Source organism: Lutra lutra, chromosome 9 (genome assembly GCF_902655055.1).
Source record: "Lutra lutra chromosome 9, mLutLut1.2, whole genome shotgun sequence".
Classification (NCBI taxonomy): Eukaryota; Metazoa; Chordata; class Mammalia; order Carnivora; family Mustelidae; genus Lutra; species Lutra lutra.
This window is the reverse complement of record NC_062286.1, coordinates 52623213-52642663: the sequence shown is the minus strand read 5'-3', so window position 1 is coordinate 52642663 and position 19451 is coordinate 52623213. Positions and strand designations below refer to the sequence as shown.

The following is a 19451-nucleotide window of genomic DNA, read 5'->3' as shown; positions in this document are numbered from 1 at the left end:
GAAGATCAGTGCCTGGTTTCTGCTTTATAAGTGTTTGCTATGATTGCTATTATTTTAGCTGTTGCTCCTAATAGAGCAGTTTGTGTGACCAGGAGAACAGTAGTACTAAAAGCACTTAGGTGCCCCTCTGGAAGTAGAGGTTGCTGAGACTCAGAATTTGGAGCAGTCAGGGAGGGCTTCCTGGAAGGGGTGAGATTTGGTGGAAAAGAGGAAAAGCTTTATAGAAGAGGCATGGTAGAAATGATGGCAATGACAGATCTGGACTTTAAAGCTGGAGCCAATGGACTGTGAGGCTTCCGTGCAGAGAGTGAGACCTGCGGGTCAGAAGTGTGTCTTGCTTGGGGATGAGGGTGTGGGCAGGTGGGGCTTCCTGAGGCCTCTAGGCAGCCCTACCATCCCTTGCTCACTCAGCCCCAGAAACTTTTTTGTCTTCTCACTGGAGCAGAAGGTGGCAGGGTCCTGAACCCACACCTGGGTCCAGTGGAAGAGCGTCTGGCCTTGCACGTCCTCCGGCAGCTGGGTCTTGTCCCCGAGCATGTGGAATCCCGGCCCCTGTACAGCCCCCTGCAGCCAGACATCGAGCAGGTAGGACATGGACCCTTGCGCCCAAAGCCCTGACCCCCAGCTGGCCCTGCTCCAAGGACAACATGGATATCTCAGGGGCACCTGTGGGGAGCTCAGGATTTGGCCAATCCCTCCTTGACATGTTTTCTCACAGTCTGAACAGTGATCAGAGATGGTCTACAAGAGGACCTCTTGGTTCTGCCTTCCTGGGCATCCTATAGCCCCCAGGACCTGGGCAATGACCCCGAGCCACCTCCTCTATACCTCTGGATAGACCCCTGGCTTCCCATGAGTCATTCAGAAGCCTCACTGTTTCAGCCTGGCCTCAGGATGCCCTCCCTCTATCTGTCAGCGACATCCAGGTGGCTGGCATGGGGCTGGGCTGCGGTGGGGAATCCAGACAGGGCAACTGGCACCCTGTGACAGAACGGCAGAGCTGTCACTGAGAGGGGTCACCCGGAAGGCCAAGGGCATCCTCCAGGCAGAGGGAAGGTGAGCAGAGGGGCAGCTGGCCCAGGACTGAGACCAGGAGGCTTCCTGGAGGAGGTGAGCTCAGGGCTGGGTTTTGGAGGAGGAAGAAAGAAAAGGTGACAGGCAGAGAAAGGCTAAGGCAGCAAAGAAGGGGCCTTTTTAAACATGCGGGGTCCATGGTCTCTGCTGTTTGGAACTGAGCTCTTTTGCCCTTGGTGGGTGGCTGCCAGCTCTCTGGAGTGGCACAGCAGATGTCATGAACTTTTAGTCTCCAGCTACGTGCCCTGGAGAAGTTACCTCAATCCCTGCTCTTTCTCTGGGAGATGGGGACAGAATAGCCAGCTTGCAGAGAGGGAGGGAGCCGAGGGGTGACAGGTGGAGAGCTTTCCTGTCGTGTGGAAATCCTCTGAAACTCCTCTGACTAAATGTGTTCTCTGACCCTCCCAAACCCTTGAGTGCATCATTCCCTCAGTGGGAAATGCCCTTGTCCCCTTGTCTGCCTGGCATACTGAGACTCAGCTCAAATATCATCATCCCTGGGAAGTCTGCCCTGACCCCCAGCCCCCAGGGCCCAGGTCTGAGTCATTAGCCTGTGGGGCGGTGGGCTCACGGCTGCAGTCAGGCCTGTAGTCTCTATGCAACCTTCTCTCTGGGGCAGGGGGGCAGAGGGGAGCCTCCCTGGGCCAGGGCCTAGGTGTTCTTCCTCCTGGGCCCCACTTGTGTGGCACAGAGCAGGGGGTTGGTAGCTGTTGGTGGAATGAAAGAGGTGGGGTGAGAACGGGGTTATGTCTCCCCAGGGAAAGCTACAGATGTGGATCGACCTATTTCCCAAGGCCCTGGGGCGGCCTGGACCTCCCTTCAACATCACCCCACGGAGAGCCAGAAGGTGACTTTCCCCAGCCAGAGGCTGGGAGCTGAGTAGAGTGGTGGGAGGGTTGCCGCTCGCTGTGGGTGGGACCCGGAGGTCACTCTTAGGCGGCGTGTTGGGCCACTCAGGCCACAGGGCATCACTCTCGTGTGGGCCTGGCTAAGTGCCCAGCCAGGCAAGCATCAGGGTCTGGTTGGGGGAGCCGGCCTCTCAGCTTTTCAGCCAAGGATGGCCCACCCTTTGCTGGGACATTCATGTGTACTTGAGCCCTTCTTCTGCACAGGTTTTTCCTGCGGTGTATTATCTGGAACACAAAGGACGTGATCCTGGATGACCTCAGCATCACAGGGGAGAAGATGAGTGATATTTATGTGAAAGGGTAGGGAGGCATTGGCCTTCTCACCTGTCACAGCCCCATGGTGTTGCCCCAGTCCTGCTGGGGTGGTGGAAAGAGGGAGCTCCAGCCATAGGGAAGGGAGGGAACAAGAAAGGAAGGAGGGCCTTTGGTGAGTCCTTCTCCCACCGGATTTCTTCCCCAAAATCTTTGGGTTGAACTTAGAAGGTTTGAGGGTATCCCTCAAGAAGGAAAGTTAGATGTTTTAAAATTAATGGCACATTTGGTACTTCATAGAGATTTCTGCGAATTGTTCTTGCTTTATCCTTTACTGAGTTCATTTACCTTCTTAATTCCTCATCTGCCTCAGTGGGGGGATGCATCTTGTAGAGGAGACCTTAATTAGACATGTTCTCTAATCTGTTGTCTAGTTGGATGGTTGGCTTTGAAGAGCACAAGCAGAAAACGGATGTGCATTATCGGTCCCTGGGCGGCGAAGGCAACTTTAACTGGAGGTTCATTTTCCCCTTTGACTATCTGCCTGCAGAGCAAGTCTGCACCGTCTCTAAGAAGGTGAGCGCGTGCCATCCCCGGTGGCCTGCTCCCAGGGCTTTCTGTTGTGGGTGTCACCATCCTGCCATTGTCACCCCTCACCAGCACCCCCGGATGTTGGAATTCCCATGGCTGTAGCCCCGTTACCTATCTCCCTGCCTCTACTTCTGCCACCTCTACCATGGCTGCCATCATTGGCACTGCTACCCCCCAATCACCCCCACATTCTTGCCACCACCACTGTCTATACTGGTCCAGCTCCTGAAACTACTGCCTTCCTCCTGACCCCAGATGAACCAAGTGGCAGGAAGGGTCATGGGGCAGAACGGGAAGAACATTCCTAGGGATACCCAGCATGGCTATGGAAGGGGCAGTGAGGCCAGTCCCCATAGGGAGAGCTTCCCTGGGGGCTGGCCTCACCTGTGGATGGATTGTCCACAGGATTGGGGTTGCTTAGCTAAGTCCCTCCCATCACGTCGCTCCCCACATTTCTGTGTCTGGTGCCTGTGGTCACTGCCCAAGCTGGACGCTTACTGGGTGCAGCTCAGGCTTTCCAGGCCGGAAGCCATTGCCTTCCTCCCTCCCTGACCTCACTGCAAGGTGCAGGCCCCTGGGGGACCCGGTGCATCAGCCAGAGGACAGAGTGGAGTCCTGGGACCTCAGCTCTCTGTGTCTCAGCAGCAGCTCGTTGAGGTCTCTTCTGGATGGTAAATTCTTTTCTTCTGCGATAGGCAGAGTCCAAGGCAGGCAGCCTCCCTTCTGGTGGTGTCGCACCTGCCCTTGTGGGGAGCCCGCAGAGCTCAGGGAGGCTCCAGAGCTGGGCTGGCTGGAGGTTGAGAGTACCTCCATTAGAGCTTTGATCCCCTGCATCCCACCCAGAACCCATCTGCCTCAAGGTGCTCTCTGCTGGACAAAGGGAATGCCTCTCTGGCATTTTAGTTCTGCTGGTCCGATTTCCTTCCTGAGGGGGCACAGTGCTTCAAGCCGCCAAGCTTCTGTGACACCTGCCTCCCGAATGGTTGAGTGGCTTCAAGAAGGGAATATAGAACGTACTTTCTGGGCACTGCTGAGGTCTTCTTGGCTCTCTTCCCTTCATCCTTCCCTCATGACCCTTGCCCAGCCCAACACACAGGCTGCATGTTAGAGAAACCAGAATGTTCCAGTGAACATTCTGAAACCATCAGACAAAAGAAAATAGTGTTAAACGAGGTTACGTGAATGCTTTCATCCAGGGATTGCTGCACAGTGCATTGGAGAAGGCAGAATTTAACAATAGCCTTGGGTTCCGAGCAGTCAAGGAAAGCCTACCCTCTTTGTAGGTTTCATCTTGTTTGCCTTTGCTCAAGGTATTTGTCTATCACAAGTTGTTTCCATAACAAAGCCAATGTTGCGTTTGTTGGGGGAAAGGTTCCAGATCAAACCCACACTGCCTTTCTTTGCTATGGGCAGAAGTGGGGTGAGGGCTGGGAATGGGCCCCCGAGGGCTCAGGCATCCTGTCTCTGGTGCTTGGCCTGCAGAGCAAGGGGCTAGGTATAGAGGGGAATCTGAGGCTGAGAGATGCCGAGTGGCCTGCTTAAGTGGGAGGCAGGACTACCCCCTTCACTGTGACAGGTGGAGATGTGGGCGAGGAGGTCCGGAAGCTCTGTTTTTTCTACAAAGCAGGAAAAGAGTATCTCTTGGCCCTGTGGCAGTGACTTGCAGTGACTTGAGACGAGCCGCTCTGCTGAGCAAGGGAGCGAAGAGGGAGAGAGCAGGAGAGAGAAGAACAGGGGGAGGGAAAGAAAGCTAATCGTGATGCTAAGGTCTGCTGAGATGCTGGAAGGCTGAGGGCCCAGCTGAATCTGCTGGGTAAGAATTTGAGGGGGTTCCATTCTGTCAGTGCAAGAGTCCCATCTCTCTGTCCTAGGCACTGGCAAGGAAGAAGAGAATCGGGCTGACCCACTGAGGCATAGCCCATGGGGCTGGGGCTAGCCCTGGAAGAAGGAGAAGCCCAGCAAGGCTGCCAGGTGGAGAGAAGGAAGAGGTGTCAGGGAGTCCAGAAGAGGTCCCCCCCGGGGCGGGGGCCGGAATGGAATTCAGTGGGGAGACAGTAGCTGAAGGGAGGGGCGGAGGAGGCCTGGAGAGGAGGTGGAGGCTCTGAAGTCAACTAGGAGAGTGAGGGAGGGTCTGGCTGGACCAGGGAAGAGCCAATGTGTCCCTCTGTGGGAGAAGGGGCCAGGAGGCAGGTGGATCTGTACCCACAGTGGGGCACCAATGAGCTGGTCTGGGCTTCAAAGGCCCGGGCCTGGGAGTGGGATGGTGCAGGGATCCCTCACAGCATCTGGGCTCCCCAGTCCTGCCGCAGAGCCAGCCTTCTGCTGAGGGGTTCGGGGCCTCCGGCAGGCAGGCCCTCCGGGGACCCCATTAACCAGACGAGACTGTCATAAAGCACAAGGGTCTCCTTTCATCCGGCTGCTTTGAACCACCGCTGCTTGCCCTGGCCTGGCTCCCCACCTGGAGCCCAGCACACCCACTGGGGCCTGCCTGCGCGTCAGGCACCCACCCTGCAAATAAACAGCTAGTAAAAGGGCCCAGACCGGGAGCGTAATGAGCGCCTGGGACCTGGGGGGCCATTCCCCAGGCTGGAGCCCCAGCCCAGCTGCTCCCACCAGGGGCCGTTTGAACCTCTGGCTCATTACTGAGCCCATAAACCAGGCTGGCCAGAGGAATGGAGGATGCTGGCGGCCTGTGCAGGCAGGCCCGCGGAGCTGGCCATAAAAGCCTCGCCAGAGAAGGGAGGCACCTGCAGGAGGGCTGGGGCCCGGAAAAGGGGAGGCACCAGACGGGGGCCAGCTGGGGGACCGAGCCCCTCGCCAAATCAGGCAGCAGTCCAGGATGCAGTGGTGTGATTTGCAAGGTGCCTGTTCCTCACAGAAGGGGGGTTTTGGTCTGGGAGCTCTGTGGGTCTGTGGGATACCCGCACAGCCCCGGTTGGGCAGTGAGGCTGTGGGTACAGGGTACCCAGCGGGAGGCAAACCCTCTGTGACCAGCAGTTCTCCCAGACTCCCCGTAGTGTCTGTCCCCTGAGACTGGGTCCAGGCCCCTGCAGTGACTGGGTACACTCAGGTTCTGGCCCCCCGTGTCTGCAGGATCATCACAATGGTTCCCGTCCTTGTCACTCCCTCAGGAAAGGCTACAGTAAGAAGACAGAGAATAAGCATGAGTGGGAAAGCCACAGGGTCCTTTGGGTTGAGTGTGGCTGGATTCAGGAGGGAACCCAGGCCTCAGCATGGTTTCCCTTCTCCTTCAGCCTCTATGAGCTTCTGGGGGACAAGCCTGCAATAATGCTGGCCCAGGCGGAGTGGTCTCGGTGGGGGGGTAGGGAAAACAAAAGGCTGGAGAACTTTCTAACACTGGGGGCTTTTGATTTGCCCCAGGGCAAGCTCTTGGAAATAAAGATGGGGTGGCTTGCTGTGGCCAGGAAGGAGCTGGGGTGACTGTCGCCCAATGTCAGCTCCTTAAAACAGTGTGTTGGGGGGATCCTTCCAGTGATAGCTGGGGTGGCGTGGAGGCCCTCAGCTTCCCAGCTGGTCTACCTGTTCCCCTGTAATAGCACAGGGGCAAAGCAGGATTTAGAGGTGAGAGCAGGACTCTGGATTACCTGCCTGGGTTTGAACCCCAGCTCGCCACTTCTCAGCAGTGTGACTCAGACAAGTTCCTTGCTCTGGTTTCCTCAGCTGTAAGGATAGCCTCTCCCTTATAGGTTGTTGGAAGGATACATGAGCTCAGAGTGGCAAAGGGCTAGAACATAAGAAGTGCAGATTAATATTGTTATTATTAGCTGTCAGACCTTGGGCAAATTCTTAACTTTTCCAAGTCTCTGCTTCATCATCTGTGAAATGGGAATGAAAGTTCTGCCTACCGCACTGGGAGGCTTCAAGGAGCCGTGTCCTGTGAAGTCAGCCTGCATGGTTCCTTCCTGAGTCCTTGAACGCTGTCTGCTGGCATCTTAGCAATCTCCCCCCCCCAAGACCTGGCACTGGCAAGTCCCTAAGAGATGTCCCATTCATCGTCTCCTCTGGGCAGCCTTCTAGGCTGGCAGAAACCACTCTTTCTCTCTAATCTTGCTTTCCTGCTTCTTCTTCTGGGCCAGGATGCTTTTTGGAGGCTGGACAAGACTGAGAGCAAAATCCCAGCCCGAGTGGTATTTCAGATCTGGGACAATGACAAGTTCTCCTTTGACGACTTTCTGGGTGAGCACCGTTTCCTGTCAGTACCATTCTGCACACTGGGAGTTGACCCAGAACCACCGCCCCCGCCCCGCCGCCGTGTGTGTGTGTGTGTGTGTGTGTGTGTGTGTGTGTGTGTGCGCGCCATTCTTGGGAAGGTTGGAAGGAGATGTGGTCCTACTTTCTGTCCTCAGGGAGCTCAGGGTCACTGCTCCCTGGTGCCGAGGACAGTCTGGAACACAGAGGAGTGCCTGAGGGCCTGTCAGCAGAGGTGGCATGGAACCCAGGCTGCGTGGATGGTAGGAGTCAGGTACAGAAGAGAGGAAAGCGCAGGTTAAAGGCAGGGCAGGCATGAGCTGGCTGTCGCCAACCATCTGGCCTCACCCTTGACGGGATGCCCCCAGGTCTACACACCCTTTTAAGACTGGGCAGCCGGGCCCAGTAAGTGAGGAGCTCTCGTCAGTCCTCACACTTGTGCCCAAGTGATGAGTGAACAAGCCACCGTGGCTCCACCCTCTAGGCCCCCAGGCAGGAAACCGGTAGGGGAGAAGTGTGCAGAAACCCGAGCTGGGAGCAGGGAGGGCTGGGTAGAGGATGTGGTAGAGACGGGGTGAGATGGGGGGCGAGGAGGATGGCTGTATGGAACAGGCAGGTGGGATTGTGAGTAACAGCCCTGTCACAGCTCTAAGAGTTCCCTGGGAAGTGTGGTCTAGCCGTACGATTGGATATTATTCAGCCACAGAAAGAAAGGAAGTGAGGATCCTTGCTGTAACCTGGAAGAACCTTGAAAACGTGCTAAGTGAAAGAAGCCAGTTGCAAAAGGACTAAGATTGTATGCTTCCATTCACACGAATTGTCCACAGCAGGCAAATCCAGAGACAGAAAGTAGCCTGGTGGTTGCCAGGCGTTGGGAGGCGGGGAAGGAGAGTGACTGCTAATGGGCATGGGGCTTCTTTTGGGAGTGATGACAGTGTTCTGGAATTAGATAGAATGGGTGCTGGCACAGCCCTGAACATATTAAAAGCCACTCAGTTTTATATGTTAAAACGGTCAAATTGGTTTGTTTTATGGGATGGGAGTTTTAATTCAATTAAAAAAAAGTGGACCTTGTGAGAAAGGCATCGTGGGGAGTCAGGAGTCCTGATTCTGGCCAAGTCTGCTACTTGGGAGTGGGGTGGCTCTGGATGGGTCACTGGAGCCCTTCTTGGCCAGCCTTGCAGAAAGGTGAACTGGTCTTTGCGGAGTCCTTGGACCCCTGCAGGGGCGTGCTGAGGAGCAGCTCCAGCAGGGGTGAGGAGGAAGGCCGCCTGCTCTTCTGTCTCCCTCCCCTTTGATGCTCTCTGCCTGCTCCCCCACACTTAGCGGCCATCCCTGGAAAAGATTCAGACTGTCGAAATCATGACATCCCATTGGACTTTTATTTTTCTGATTCTCCTGCAACACATAATTCCTGTAGAAAATTGGAAAATACAGATCAACAATGCCTCACTTTGCTTATGTATTAAAATTTCACTAGCCAGAGATGACCTCCACTCCTATGTTCCCATATATGATTTCCTATATATGCAAACACGTATATGCTAGAAGTGTATTCACACACACACACATATAATACTACATACATATATGGCATATATATATAGCAAAAGGAGCTTTAATCACACGTATGTTTTATATCCTGGTTTTGGGGGAAAACTTAGTATTTCAAGCACATCCTTTCTGTTGCTAGTTTCCTGCCCACATTTATATCTGCATCATCATACTTAATTCCTGCCTGTTGCTGGGCCCTATTCTAACTCAATTTCTCTTGGTGGGTCCTTAGCTCGTCTTTGGGTCTTCCAATGTGAGCGATACCCTCTGGCACACATCTCTAAACACTTTGTGCATATCTTTTGTTCCTAAACTGTAAGTAGATCTTTAGAGTCATTGTACATTTTTGTGGTTTTGGAAATATTTTGTTCAGTTGCTCTCTAGAAAGATTTTACATTTTCACATTTACATTTTATTCCTACCTGTGCCCTTTTCATATCACTTTTGCTACCAGTGTTATCTTTTTTTTTAATTGCCTATCTGACACATCATTTTAATTTTTGTTTGCATCTCTTCATTACTTGTGAGGTAGAACTTGGAAAATATACTTATTTCCACATTATTGGTGGGGTTTTATTTTCATGGTCTTGTTCATCTTGTTCGTCTTTGATATTTTTTAAGATTTTATTTATTTATTTGACAGAGGTCACAATAGGCAGAGAGGCAGGCAGAGGGAGAGAGGACCCAGGTGCCCCATCTTTGATTTTTGATGTGGGGCTTGATCCTAGCACCCTGAGATCATGACCTGCCAAAGGCAAAGGCTTAACCCCCTGAGGGACCCAGGTGCCCCATCTTTGATTTTTGATTTTCAGAGCTCTTTGCATAGTAAGGACACATTATGAATAATTCCTCCCTTTTTTCAACCGCTTTTTAATTTTTTAATAAGTCTTTTTTTGCTTACAGACTTAACAGCTTTTTTTGGCATCATTCTGTCAACCTTTTCTTTATGAGGTGAGACTTCAGAAAATTAATTTTAAAAAGAAAAAGAAAGCTGCATATTTACTGAATGAGAAAATGGTTCAAAATAAAAATGGGCTCATCTTTTGTTTTTTTTTAAAAATTAAAATAAAGCAATTAAAACTACTTTTAACTTCAGAAGGTTTCTTTTTTCTCCTTCATAATGTGTTTCTAATTATGTATTTTGCTTTTTAAAAATATTTATTACTTAAAGAAAAGTAATAGCTAAGATCTATCATCTTGCCAATCCAGAGATTATATGATGTTTCCTTATTGTCTTTTATTAGATCATACTGGGATAATTTTCTGTATACACGGGCACACACACACACACACGTATGGTATCCTGATTTTTCTTAATGTTACATTAGACTGCATTTAAAATGGAAAATAAGCATTCAACCATATTGGAGGGATGGAGAGACACGTGGGTGTGGATAGACCCGTGAATGTTCATACAGAATTGAACAAATGGATGTATACAATAATAGCCCGATTAGTGGACAGATGTAGTTCTCAACCAATGGCGGCTATGGAGGGATGAAGAGAGTTAGATCACAGCAGATGGGTAGGTGAAGGAATAAGTAGATGAGTGGAAAGAAAGAAAACTAGAAAAATGTATCCCACTGGTAGAGACTTACAGTAACTGAGCATTCCACACTGAAAAAAAAAATCCAATCTCTTTTGCATGGTATTCAAGAATTTCTTTAATTTGGCCTCAGAAAACATTTTTTAGATTTATCTCTCTCACTTAATCCCTTCAGCAATTTATGCTCCAATCCCGTTGACTTCATGGTGTTGTTGTGATTGGATTAGGTGAAACCACATGAAATGCTGTTTTTAGAGGTCAGAGGTAGCTGAATACCATTGTCATATGGTTCAGCCATGTAAATGGAGCTATACAGGGAGATGATGGATAAAACAGCTGAGTAGATAAATAGTACAGAAAGATGGCTGCATGGAGAACTAGGCGGGCAGATGAAAAAATGGCCAGATGAACCACAGCGAGATACAACTTCACATTTACTAGGATGGCTCTAAAAAAAAAAAAAAAAAATTGGAAAATGGAAAACAACAAGTGCTGGAGAGGATGTGGAGAAATTGGAAGCCTCAGAGGTGCTGGTGTGAATGTAAAATGGTGCAGCTGCTATGGAAAACAGTTTGGCAGGTCCCCAGAAAACCCAACCCAGAAATTACCGGATGACCTAGCAATTCTGTTCCCATACCCCAAAAAATTAAAAATCGAGACTGCGACATTCGCACGCCAGTATTCAGAGCAGCACAATTTGCATGAGTCAAATGGTGGACACAATTCAAGTGTCCCATCAACAAATGAATGGATAAACAAAACGTGGTCTGCCTATCCCATGCCGCAGCGTTCAGCTCTAAAAAGGAATGAAGCACCAATACATACTTCAACATGGAGGAATCTGGAACCTGCTCTACGTCAAAGAAGCCAGACACAAAAGGACAAGTATTTTATGATGCCACCTAGTGAGCTATCTAGAACAGGCTGATTCATAGAGACAGAAAGGAGATTAAAGTATCTCAGGGGTTGAGAGGAGAGGGTGGGGGCGTGGGGAGTTATTGCTTAATGAGTACAACGTTTCCGTTGGGGAGGATGAAAAAGTTTTGGAAATACATAGTGGTGATCGGTTGCATGGTGTCGTGAATGTAATTAACGCCATTTGATTATGCATTTGAAAATGGTTAAAGGGACAAATTTTATGTTATATATATTCTGCCACAATAAAACCAATGTAAGAAATGGATGAATGGATGGATGGAAGGAGACGATGGGTGAATGAATGGATTTGTATAACGGAAGCTGAAGTTGAGTGCGTGGCAAGCTCTGTGAAGGGTGAACCAGTAAAAGTATATGACTGAGCGTATGGGTTTGTGGAGAGTTGATGGGCAGCTGTGCGGAACGAGAGGCGATGGGTGGGGACATGAAGGGTCTGTGGGACTGGACCTATGGCTAAGCCTAGAGATCTAAGCAGAGGAGGTGACAGTTTTTTGTGAAACTGTCCAGCACCAGGGTAGCCCCAGGCTGGCAGTGACAGAGAAACCCGCAGCCAAAGAACCCCTCTCTACTGCAGGCTCCTTGCAGCTGGATCTGAACCACATGCCCAAACCTGCCAAGACCGCTGAGAAGTGCTCTTTGGACCAGCTGGATGACACTTTCCACCCGGAGTGGTTCGTGTCCCTTTTCGAACAGAAAACCGTGAAGGGCTGGTGGCCCTGCGTGGCAGATGAGGGCGAGAAGAAGATCCTGGCGGTACGTGGGCTCCCTCCAGCTTGGTCTTCTAGCTTCTTCTGTAGCCCTCTAGCTTCTTCTGTAGAGGTCCCTGGGCACAGACCTGGCGCCCTCCTTCTCTCTTACCCTATCTATCCCTGTCTTCCAAGGCACTGTCATGGTTCTCTTCCAGTTCGCAGCCTTCCACTCCTTGAGGCTTGCATCCCAGGAAGCCTATTTATTTATTTTAAAGATTTTTATTTATTAACTTGAGAAAGAGAGAGAGCACGTGCACAAGCAGGTGGAGGGAGGCAGAGGAAGAGGGAGAAGTGGGGGCCAATGCCAGGCCTCCGAATCATGATCTGAGCCAATTTAACTGGAAAGATACCCCTAGCTTGTGCAGGTCCTGTGTCATTTATGCTCTGCTATTTGGCCTCGAGGGTTCTGTGTCCTGGGCTCCTCTCTGGGCCAAGTTTCCAGGGGAGGCCGGGGTAGTGCCTCTCCCATTGGAGCAGGATACTTTCAGGGACCATCCTTGTATGGCTGTCTTCGCCCAGAGGGGCTGCTCAGGGGTGGAAACTGACACGGTGGAGAACTGCCCTTCCTTCCTCTGGAGAGGAAGTGAATCCCGGACAGCTCCCTGAGAAACCTCAGGAGGCTGGCCAGTCCCTAACGTGGACCTTGAAATAAAATACGCTTGTTGTAGAAGGAATTTTAACACTTATTAAGAAATACTAGCACCTCAAAAGAAAAACCAGCAGAAGACATGCGTAGATAATACATGAAAGAAGTACAAATGGCCATTAAACATTTAAAAGGGTTCATTCCCCTTAGGAATTAAAGGAATCGTTTTAAATGCGACAACATTTTTGCCTTTTCAATTAGACATTTAAAAAAACACCCTAAATGTGCATTGTTGGTGAGGACTCAGAGGCAGACCCCTCATTTACGCCTGCTGGGAGGGCTCATGGTTTTACCATTTAGGGAAGCAATTTGGTAATATATAGCCAACGATTTAGCAATATGCCCTTGGACTCTGTCATCCCACTTGTTAAAATCTCTCCTAAAGAAATAAACAGACACAATTAAAAATGTAGGCTCTGGGGTGTTTTTCTGCAGCATTATTTATAACATCAAAGACTTGGAAACAACCTAAACGAACCCGAATAAGTGTTTTACTAAATAAATTACGCTCAGCCATCCCATAGAACATTTTACAGCCCTTACAGAGCAAACTTTAAAGAATATGTAATTGTGTAGTGAAACATAGTATATTTCTAAATGAAAGAAGCAAGCTCTAGAACGATACAGACACAAGTGAGATACCGCATATGAGAAAATAGCTCTAGTACATAAAAACAGAACAGTGCTTGTCTCCACATAGTGGAGGTATGGCTCGTGCTCCCTTTTTAGACATTTCTATAGCTTCTAAATGGAGCAGTCGTGCTCTTGTGATCAGAACAATCCTTTGTCTTTAAAAAATAATAACAAAGTGGCTCTTATGTCTGTTGGGGCTGGATTCCTCTCCAAGACACAGGGCAGAGCCTTTGTGCACCTGACCAGGTCCCCTCTGTCCCCTCAGGGCAAGCTGGAAATGACCTTGGAGATCGTAGCAGAGAGTGAACATGAGGAGCGGCCTGCTGGCCAGGGCCGGGATGAACCCAACATGAACCCCAAGCTCGAGGACCCAAGGTTAGAGCCCAGCCCTTGGCCCCTGCTGCCCAGGGGACTGGGAGGGGTGGTCCAAGAGGCATCCACTGAGCAGCCACCCAGAGGTCACGAGGCCTACAGGGCTCAGAAGGGGATGTGATTTGTCCAAAGCCACATGGTAAGTTAGGGGCAGGTGACAGGTACCATGATGGGGAGCACCCCTCAGCTAATTCGAGAAGCTGTTGGGTAGGTGTTGGTTGTGTGCCTCGCATGAGGTCATGGGGTATGGAATCTTCCTTGCTGGGTTGTTATGATCCCCATTTTATAGAGGAGGAAACAGTGTCAGCAAAGTTAAATAAGGTCATTCCACTGGGAAAGCGAAGCTGGAATTCTCACGCCTGTCCTGATTAACTCTGGAGCCCAATCAAGGTTTTTTACCTTGACCAAGCTGCCTTCCGTGGCTCACCGGTAGCATCCATGTGGCTTTGAAATGGCCTTCCAGCCTTAATTGGGCCATCCGTGAATCCCTGTCTTCCCTACCTCATAGACCCCTAAAGGATAGAGACCAGTCTAGCGGATGTCGAGGCCTTGAGGGTAGGTACTGGAGACAGGAGGATGGCTGTGGGGGGCAGCGGTGAGAACTGTGTTTGGTGGCTCCTTCCCCACAGCCCGGCTTGGGTCAGATACCACTTTATCATGGTGAGGTCCCCAGTGTCGTAGGGCTGGCAGAGCTGGGAGAGGCGTCCCTGTCCAAGGATGCTGGGATCTGGGTGCAAAGACCAGAGAGACCCAGGACACGGGGTGATGGGCACTCTGGTATTAAAACAGCCATTACTGAGACATGTCACCCTGCTTGCTCTTTGAGTTGGCAGATGACCTAGGGGATTGGAGGTTCTTGGCTGTGAGTAAGACACAGTCAGCTTTCTGGTTTCACTTACCACCATCCTTCCCTGGCCATGGAGCAGCCCTGTGCATGTAGGCAGGCAGTTTGGCTTAGCTGGAGCCCAGGGGGCCATGGCTCACCTCCTGCGGTGGCTCCTCGAGCCTCTGCCCAGCTCCCCCATCTCTAGTCTGTGATTAAGCTGGTGGCTGAGAACTGGGTCTTGGAGGGTGCCGAGGGTCAGCGGCCCCAAGAGGAAGAGGGCAGCACAGGCAAGGCTCACGCTGCGGCTGACTGGCAGAGGACAAGGGAATGCAGAGGGAAAGGGCTGGGGGTTGTGGGGCGGGGGTGGGGGCAGGTCTTGGGGCCAGCCGCAGAGGGCCGGGGCGGTTTGGGAGCAAGACTTGGAGAAGGCAGGCCGGGTAGGGCATTCCCTGCTGACCCCTGGGGTCTCGCTTCCAGGCGCCCCGACACCTCCTTCCTCTGGTTCACGTCTCCATACAAGACCATGAAGTTCATCCTGTGGCGGCGGTTCCGGTGTGCCATCATCCTCTTCATCATTCTCTTCGTCCTGCTGCTCTTTGTGGGCATCTTCCTCTATTCCTTCCCGGTGAGTCGGCCTGATGGCGAGGCCCACACACTGTCTCGGAGCAGCGTCCGGTCCAGTGAGGGACATGGAGCCCCTGCTCTGGAGAGTCCCCAGTCTGGTAGAGACAAGGCCCTGCTCTATGGATGAAGTCCTGCCCTTCGTCCGGGTGTGGGGTGTGGGGTGTGGGTACTGAGAGTTTGCCTTCAACGGGGAGACATAGCAAGTCCTCAGCAAGTCCCCAGACTCTGGAATCAATGTTGGCAGAAGGTGAGACCCCTTGGGCAGGGATGGGCAGGGGAACCTTCTTGAAGGAGCGTGTGGAAGTGGGTCTGGGAGGGGAGGGGAGAGGAGGTTGGGATGGCAGAGAAGAGAGGAAGGCATCTGCCGAGGTCCAGAGGAAGGGGGACCCTGGCTCTGGGTGAGGGTCTCAGTGTCTGCCTGAGGACCTTGATGGAACGTGTTCTGCCTTCTACAGTGGGGTGGGTATGGGGGAAAGTGTGGGAGGGTAGGAGGTGGGCCCAGGAGCCTCTCACCAGGCATGTTGGTGGTGCTGGTAGGAAGCCAGCTGATGCCCAGCAAGGAGCTGTGGGGGTCGCTTTAACAAAGGATTCTGCACCCCCAACTCCACTAGGTCCCTCCTGGGGAGGAGAAGCAGGGCCCCTGTTCCCTGTCTGTGCTTCCCCACCCTCCCAGCTCATCAGGGAGCAACAAGGCTCCAGCCCCCCACCCTACCATGTCTCTGGAACTTCAGACCTTGAAGTGTTCCCAGGCTGGCTCCTGATTTTTCTTTCTTTTCTTTTCTTTTTTCTTTTTTTTTTTTTTTTTTTAAGATTTTATTTATTTATTTGACAGACAGAGATCACAAGTAGGCAGAGAGGCAGGCAGAGAGAGGAAGGGAAGCAGGCTCCCTGCTGAGCAGAGAGCCCGATGCGGGGCTCCATCCCAGGACCCTGAGATCATGACCCGAGCTGAAGGCAGAGGCCTCAACCCACTGAGCCACCCAGGTGCCCCTGGCTCCTGATTTTTAATGTTCTTTAAGTTTTTAAAAAACCTTTCTCATATACGAATTTCAAATTGATATAAAGGTAGAGAGAATGGCATGATCAACCCCATGTCACCCGGATTCTAATGGCAAAGAAATGGAAACCCAGTGAAGGGAAGGGGCTGGCTCAGGGCTGCCCAGGAATCTGCCCAGCTCCTGGTCCTGGGTTCCTGCCACCGTGGGCCTCAGTCCAGCTCAGCACCACGCTGTGGCCAAGGGCATGGTCCCCATAGTGGGCAGTCCACTCTGGGAGTTACAGTTACATGTCTGCGTCCTCTTTGCTTTGCGAATTCTCCAGGAGGAGGAGGAGGATAGAGAACTCTCTCCCACTGCGGTTGGCGAGGCCTTACATGGGCAGCACGCATCTCCTACCGGGAAGAGAGTTAAAACCCCAAAGCCCTCCTTTTCAGTCCCTCATATCATGGACTGTGAGGAATAGCAGGCGGGCAGGCAGGTCTGGCCGTCCAGGCCCCAGCTACTCTCTGGGCCATAAATGAGAAAGGAGGGTCTGGAACCGGGATGGCTGATGTGTCCGGTTGCAGGCCAGGCCCTTACACCCTCTGCAATCACCTGGAGCGCCATCTGAAACATGTTCTGGAAGGAGTCATGGCTGGTTGGCTGACTCTGGCTGTGGTCCAGGGGAGGGTCCAGGTTATAGGGCCCTACAAGAAACGTGCGGTTTGGGGGGTCCTTCTGGAAGCAAAGGAAGACAAAATCCCAAAATCACTGACACAGGCCCATGGAAGCTCACGAGTCATGTGGCAGCCTCAGATCCAGACTCGGGCTCTCCTCCTCTCATTTTGGGTACATTGGGCTGCCACTCCGTTCAGATGAGGGCTTCATGAAGCCCAGAGTGTGTGTTTGGGAGGTGAGGGAGTGCTGTGAGCATGAGGGAGAGGGTGACAAGCTCTGCGTCACTGGGGCGCGTGGTTCCCCAGGAGGCAGAGCAGAGCGGTTCACGTGAACCAGGGACAGGGTACTGTTTAGGGCTCCATCCTGAGGCTCTGGCCAGGGGAGTTTAGGGAGAGGAGAGCTGGCTCAGATCCTTGCTTCACAAGGAGGCGGGTGGTCTGCGGGGCAGCAGCAGTGGGACCAGGGAGCTGGTTTGAAATGCCGAGTCCTGGGCTGTGGAGGAGAAGCTGCTCGGGCCACGTTGAGCTCTGTGAGTCCATGCAGGACGGAGCTCTGGGCTTGGAGTCAGACTTGGCTCAGCTCTGGCTCTGCCAGGGACTTCCTCTGTGACCTTGGCAAGGCTCTCCTGTCCACATGAGGAGGGAGCCGGGCTAGGACAGCTCTGACCTGCTGTGACTAGCACTGTGGTTAGGGAAGCTCTTCTGCCTTTCCTGGGGGTGCTTTCCATCAGAGCCAAGGGGAGGGCAGGGGCTGGTCCCAAGTGTCACCACTGCCCATTCTGTGACTAACTCCTGCCTGTGGCCAGCGGGGCCCTGCCCTGCCAGGCACTTGGGTGGCAGGCCAGACCTTCAGGGACCCAGGGAAGGAGGGCTTGCTCCATGGCCAGGAGAGGGAGGGAACATTTCCAGTTCCTGCCAGCCTATGGTCCTTCCTCCTTTCTGGGGCCGCCTTAGCCCCAGGCCCCGTGAGCAGGGCCAGAGGAGCCGTTTGTCCAACAGCCCTGCTCAGAGCCTCTCCCTTGTCTTGTCCCCCAACTGTGGCATCACTATCCTTGAGTCCTGCTGGAAATTGTCCTCTTTAAGCTACCAGCTCTGCCTTCCCTCTCCCGGAGCTGCCCGTGAGGGCCAGATCCTAGGTGAGGGGTCCAGGACGAGAGGGACAGTAGAGGCCTGAGGCTATAGACCTTGTCTGTGTAGGTCTTTGCTACCACCTGGGCAAATCCTGCCCCCTCCAGCCGAGTCACCTGATCACTGGGTGGGTCCTAGACCCTCACCTGGCTTTTAGGCCTTGGGGGCCGAGGGTCTGACAGAGAGGGGCCCAAAGTGAGGGCTGCTCCCCTCCAGTTGGCCTAACTTCCCACCCTCTTGGAAAGTGCCCTGGGAGGGGGACATGGAGGGCAGCCTGTCTGATTCCCCCCAGGCCCCCCCCCCACGCCCGAGCCAGCCGGGAGCAGGGCCAGCGTGGGGAGGCAGGAGGCGATCTGGCGGGGAAGGAGCGGCGGCTTTGTTTCCAGAGTTGGCTTTCCCCGGGCCGGCGCTGAGGAACATACTGTCCCAATTAGGAGGCTTGTGTTGTGTTGTATGTGTTTTCATGGTTTTTGTCGGGGGAGGAGTGGGGAGGGGAGATTCCTGTCAGTCCTGCAGCTGGCAGGACTTAATCAGGGGTGACCCATCTCTGGGGTTGACCTGCACGGGGGGTCATCCCCACACAGCCCACCCCTCAACCCTCTCCTTCTGTTGGCTGGATGGGAGTGTGGTGGCCAATGAGCCCATGTGGGTTCCCATGTGAAGGTGTATGGGAGGGGCTGGGGAGAATCATAGCCTTGCCTTCGGGCCACCTGTCTGATGGAGGAGGCCAGGACAGGTCTGCCCTTTGGCAGGTGGCTGGGGCATGGAAGTGGGCCTTGGGTTGGTGGGGGAGCAGTCAGAGCCATTCAGGCAGCCATGGCTCCAGGTTGGAGGGTGCGAGCAGAGCTTCAGGAGGGTGTGGGCTTGTGTGGTTGGCGAGAGCCCCAGGAAGAGGAGTGTTGAGCTGAGGGTGGTGTGGGAGGTGGTGAGGGTAAGGTGTGGGTAGGTGGCTGAGTGGGTGAGCCTCCTTTCCCAGCTCTTGCCTCCCCTGCCACCCTGCCCTGCCGTCCCCTGCCTAGCAGCTGTCATCACGTGTCCCTGCCTCTCCCCTCCCTCCAGAACTACGCTGCCATGAAGCTGGTGAAACCCTTCAGCTGAGGACTCTGGCCCACGACTGGCCGCCTTCTCCATTGGGCTTAGCTGAGCTCCTCCGGACCTCTGGGCCTGACCCGCCTGCTGGGGTGCAAACACACGGGCACACGCTCCAAGAGTTGGTGACGGCGAGTCCTGGGATCACCCGCTTTTCATCATTTCTTTCGCCCCCAACCCAACCCTTTTTGGATCAGCCTATATGTATTTCAGTATAAAACAGTTTGAACCATGGGGCCGTGTTGGCTGTGTGTCACTGTAGTACCTGAGTGAGGTGTGACTGTGTAGAAGACAGCTGTGTCTGGCTGCCTGGCCGGGGCGGGCGGGGGCAGAGAGTGGGGGGCCACCTCTAGCTCAGCATCCCGAATGGAACTTTATCCTTTGACAAGCCTGGTCGGGGTGGGTGGGCTTTGAGGCTTGGTGTCTGGTCCGCCTAGAGACCCAGCATGTTCTGGTTCTCCAGGACGTTCCCTTCCTGTTCCCCCTCCTCCCTTAGGCTTCTCCTCTTCCTTTCCCAGGCTGTGTTTGCTTAAGTGGGCGGTTACTATACCTTCTGCTTTCTTTGATCGTGCCCAGGAAGAGGTTCCACTTTATCCAAGGGGAGCACCGTGGAAAGGGTTGGGCCAGAAACTCTCCAGGCAGGGAGGGCTGCTGGACTTT

General features: G+C 53.0%; 1 protein-coding gene across 24 annotated transcripts in view; it reads left to right on the top strand.

Moving 5' to 3' along the window:
- Window positions 1-19025, top strand: part of DYSF (dysferlin) — a 203920-nt gene extending 184895 nt beyond the window's left edge. For all 24 annotated transcript variants that reach the window (XM_047743874.1, XM_047743882.1, XM_047743880.1 and 21 more), the window contains 9 exons: window positions 446-585; window positions 1833-1921; window positions 2187-2282; window positions 2669-2810; window positions 6923-7022; window positions 11645-11823; window positions 13364-13473; window positions 14774-14921; window positions 18762-19025. In XM_047743874.1, the coding sequence (XP_047599830.1) occupies window positions 446-585; window positions 1833-1921; window positions 2187-2282; window positions 2669-2810; window positions 6923-7022; window positions 11645-11823; window positions 13364-13473; window positions 14774-14921; window positions 18762-18800 (1043 nt within the window). In that variant the 3' untranslated portion in view covers window positions 18801-19025. The remainder of the gene's footprint in view (window positions 1-445; window positions 586-1832; window positions 1922-2186; window positions 2283-2668; window positions 2811-6922; window positions 7023-11644; window positions 11824-13363; window positions 13474-14773; window positions 14922-18761) is intronic.
- The last annotated feature ends 426 nt before the right edge of the window (window positions 19026-19451 follow it).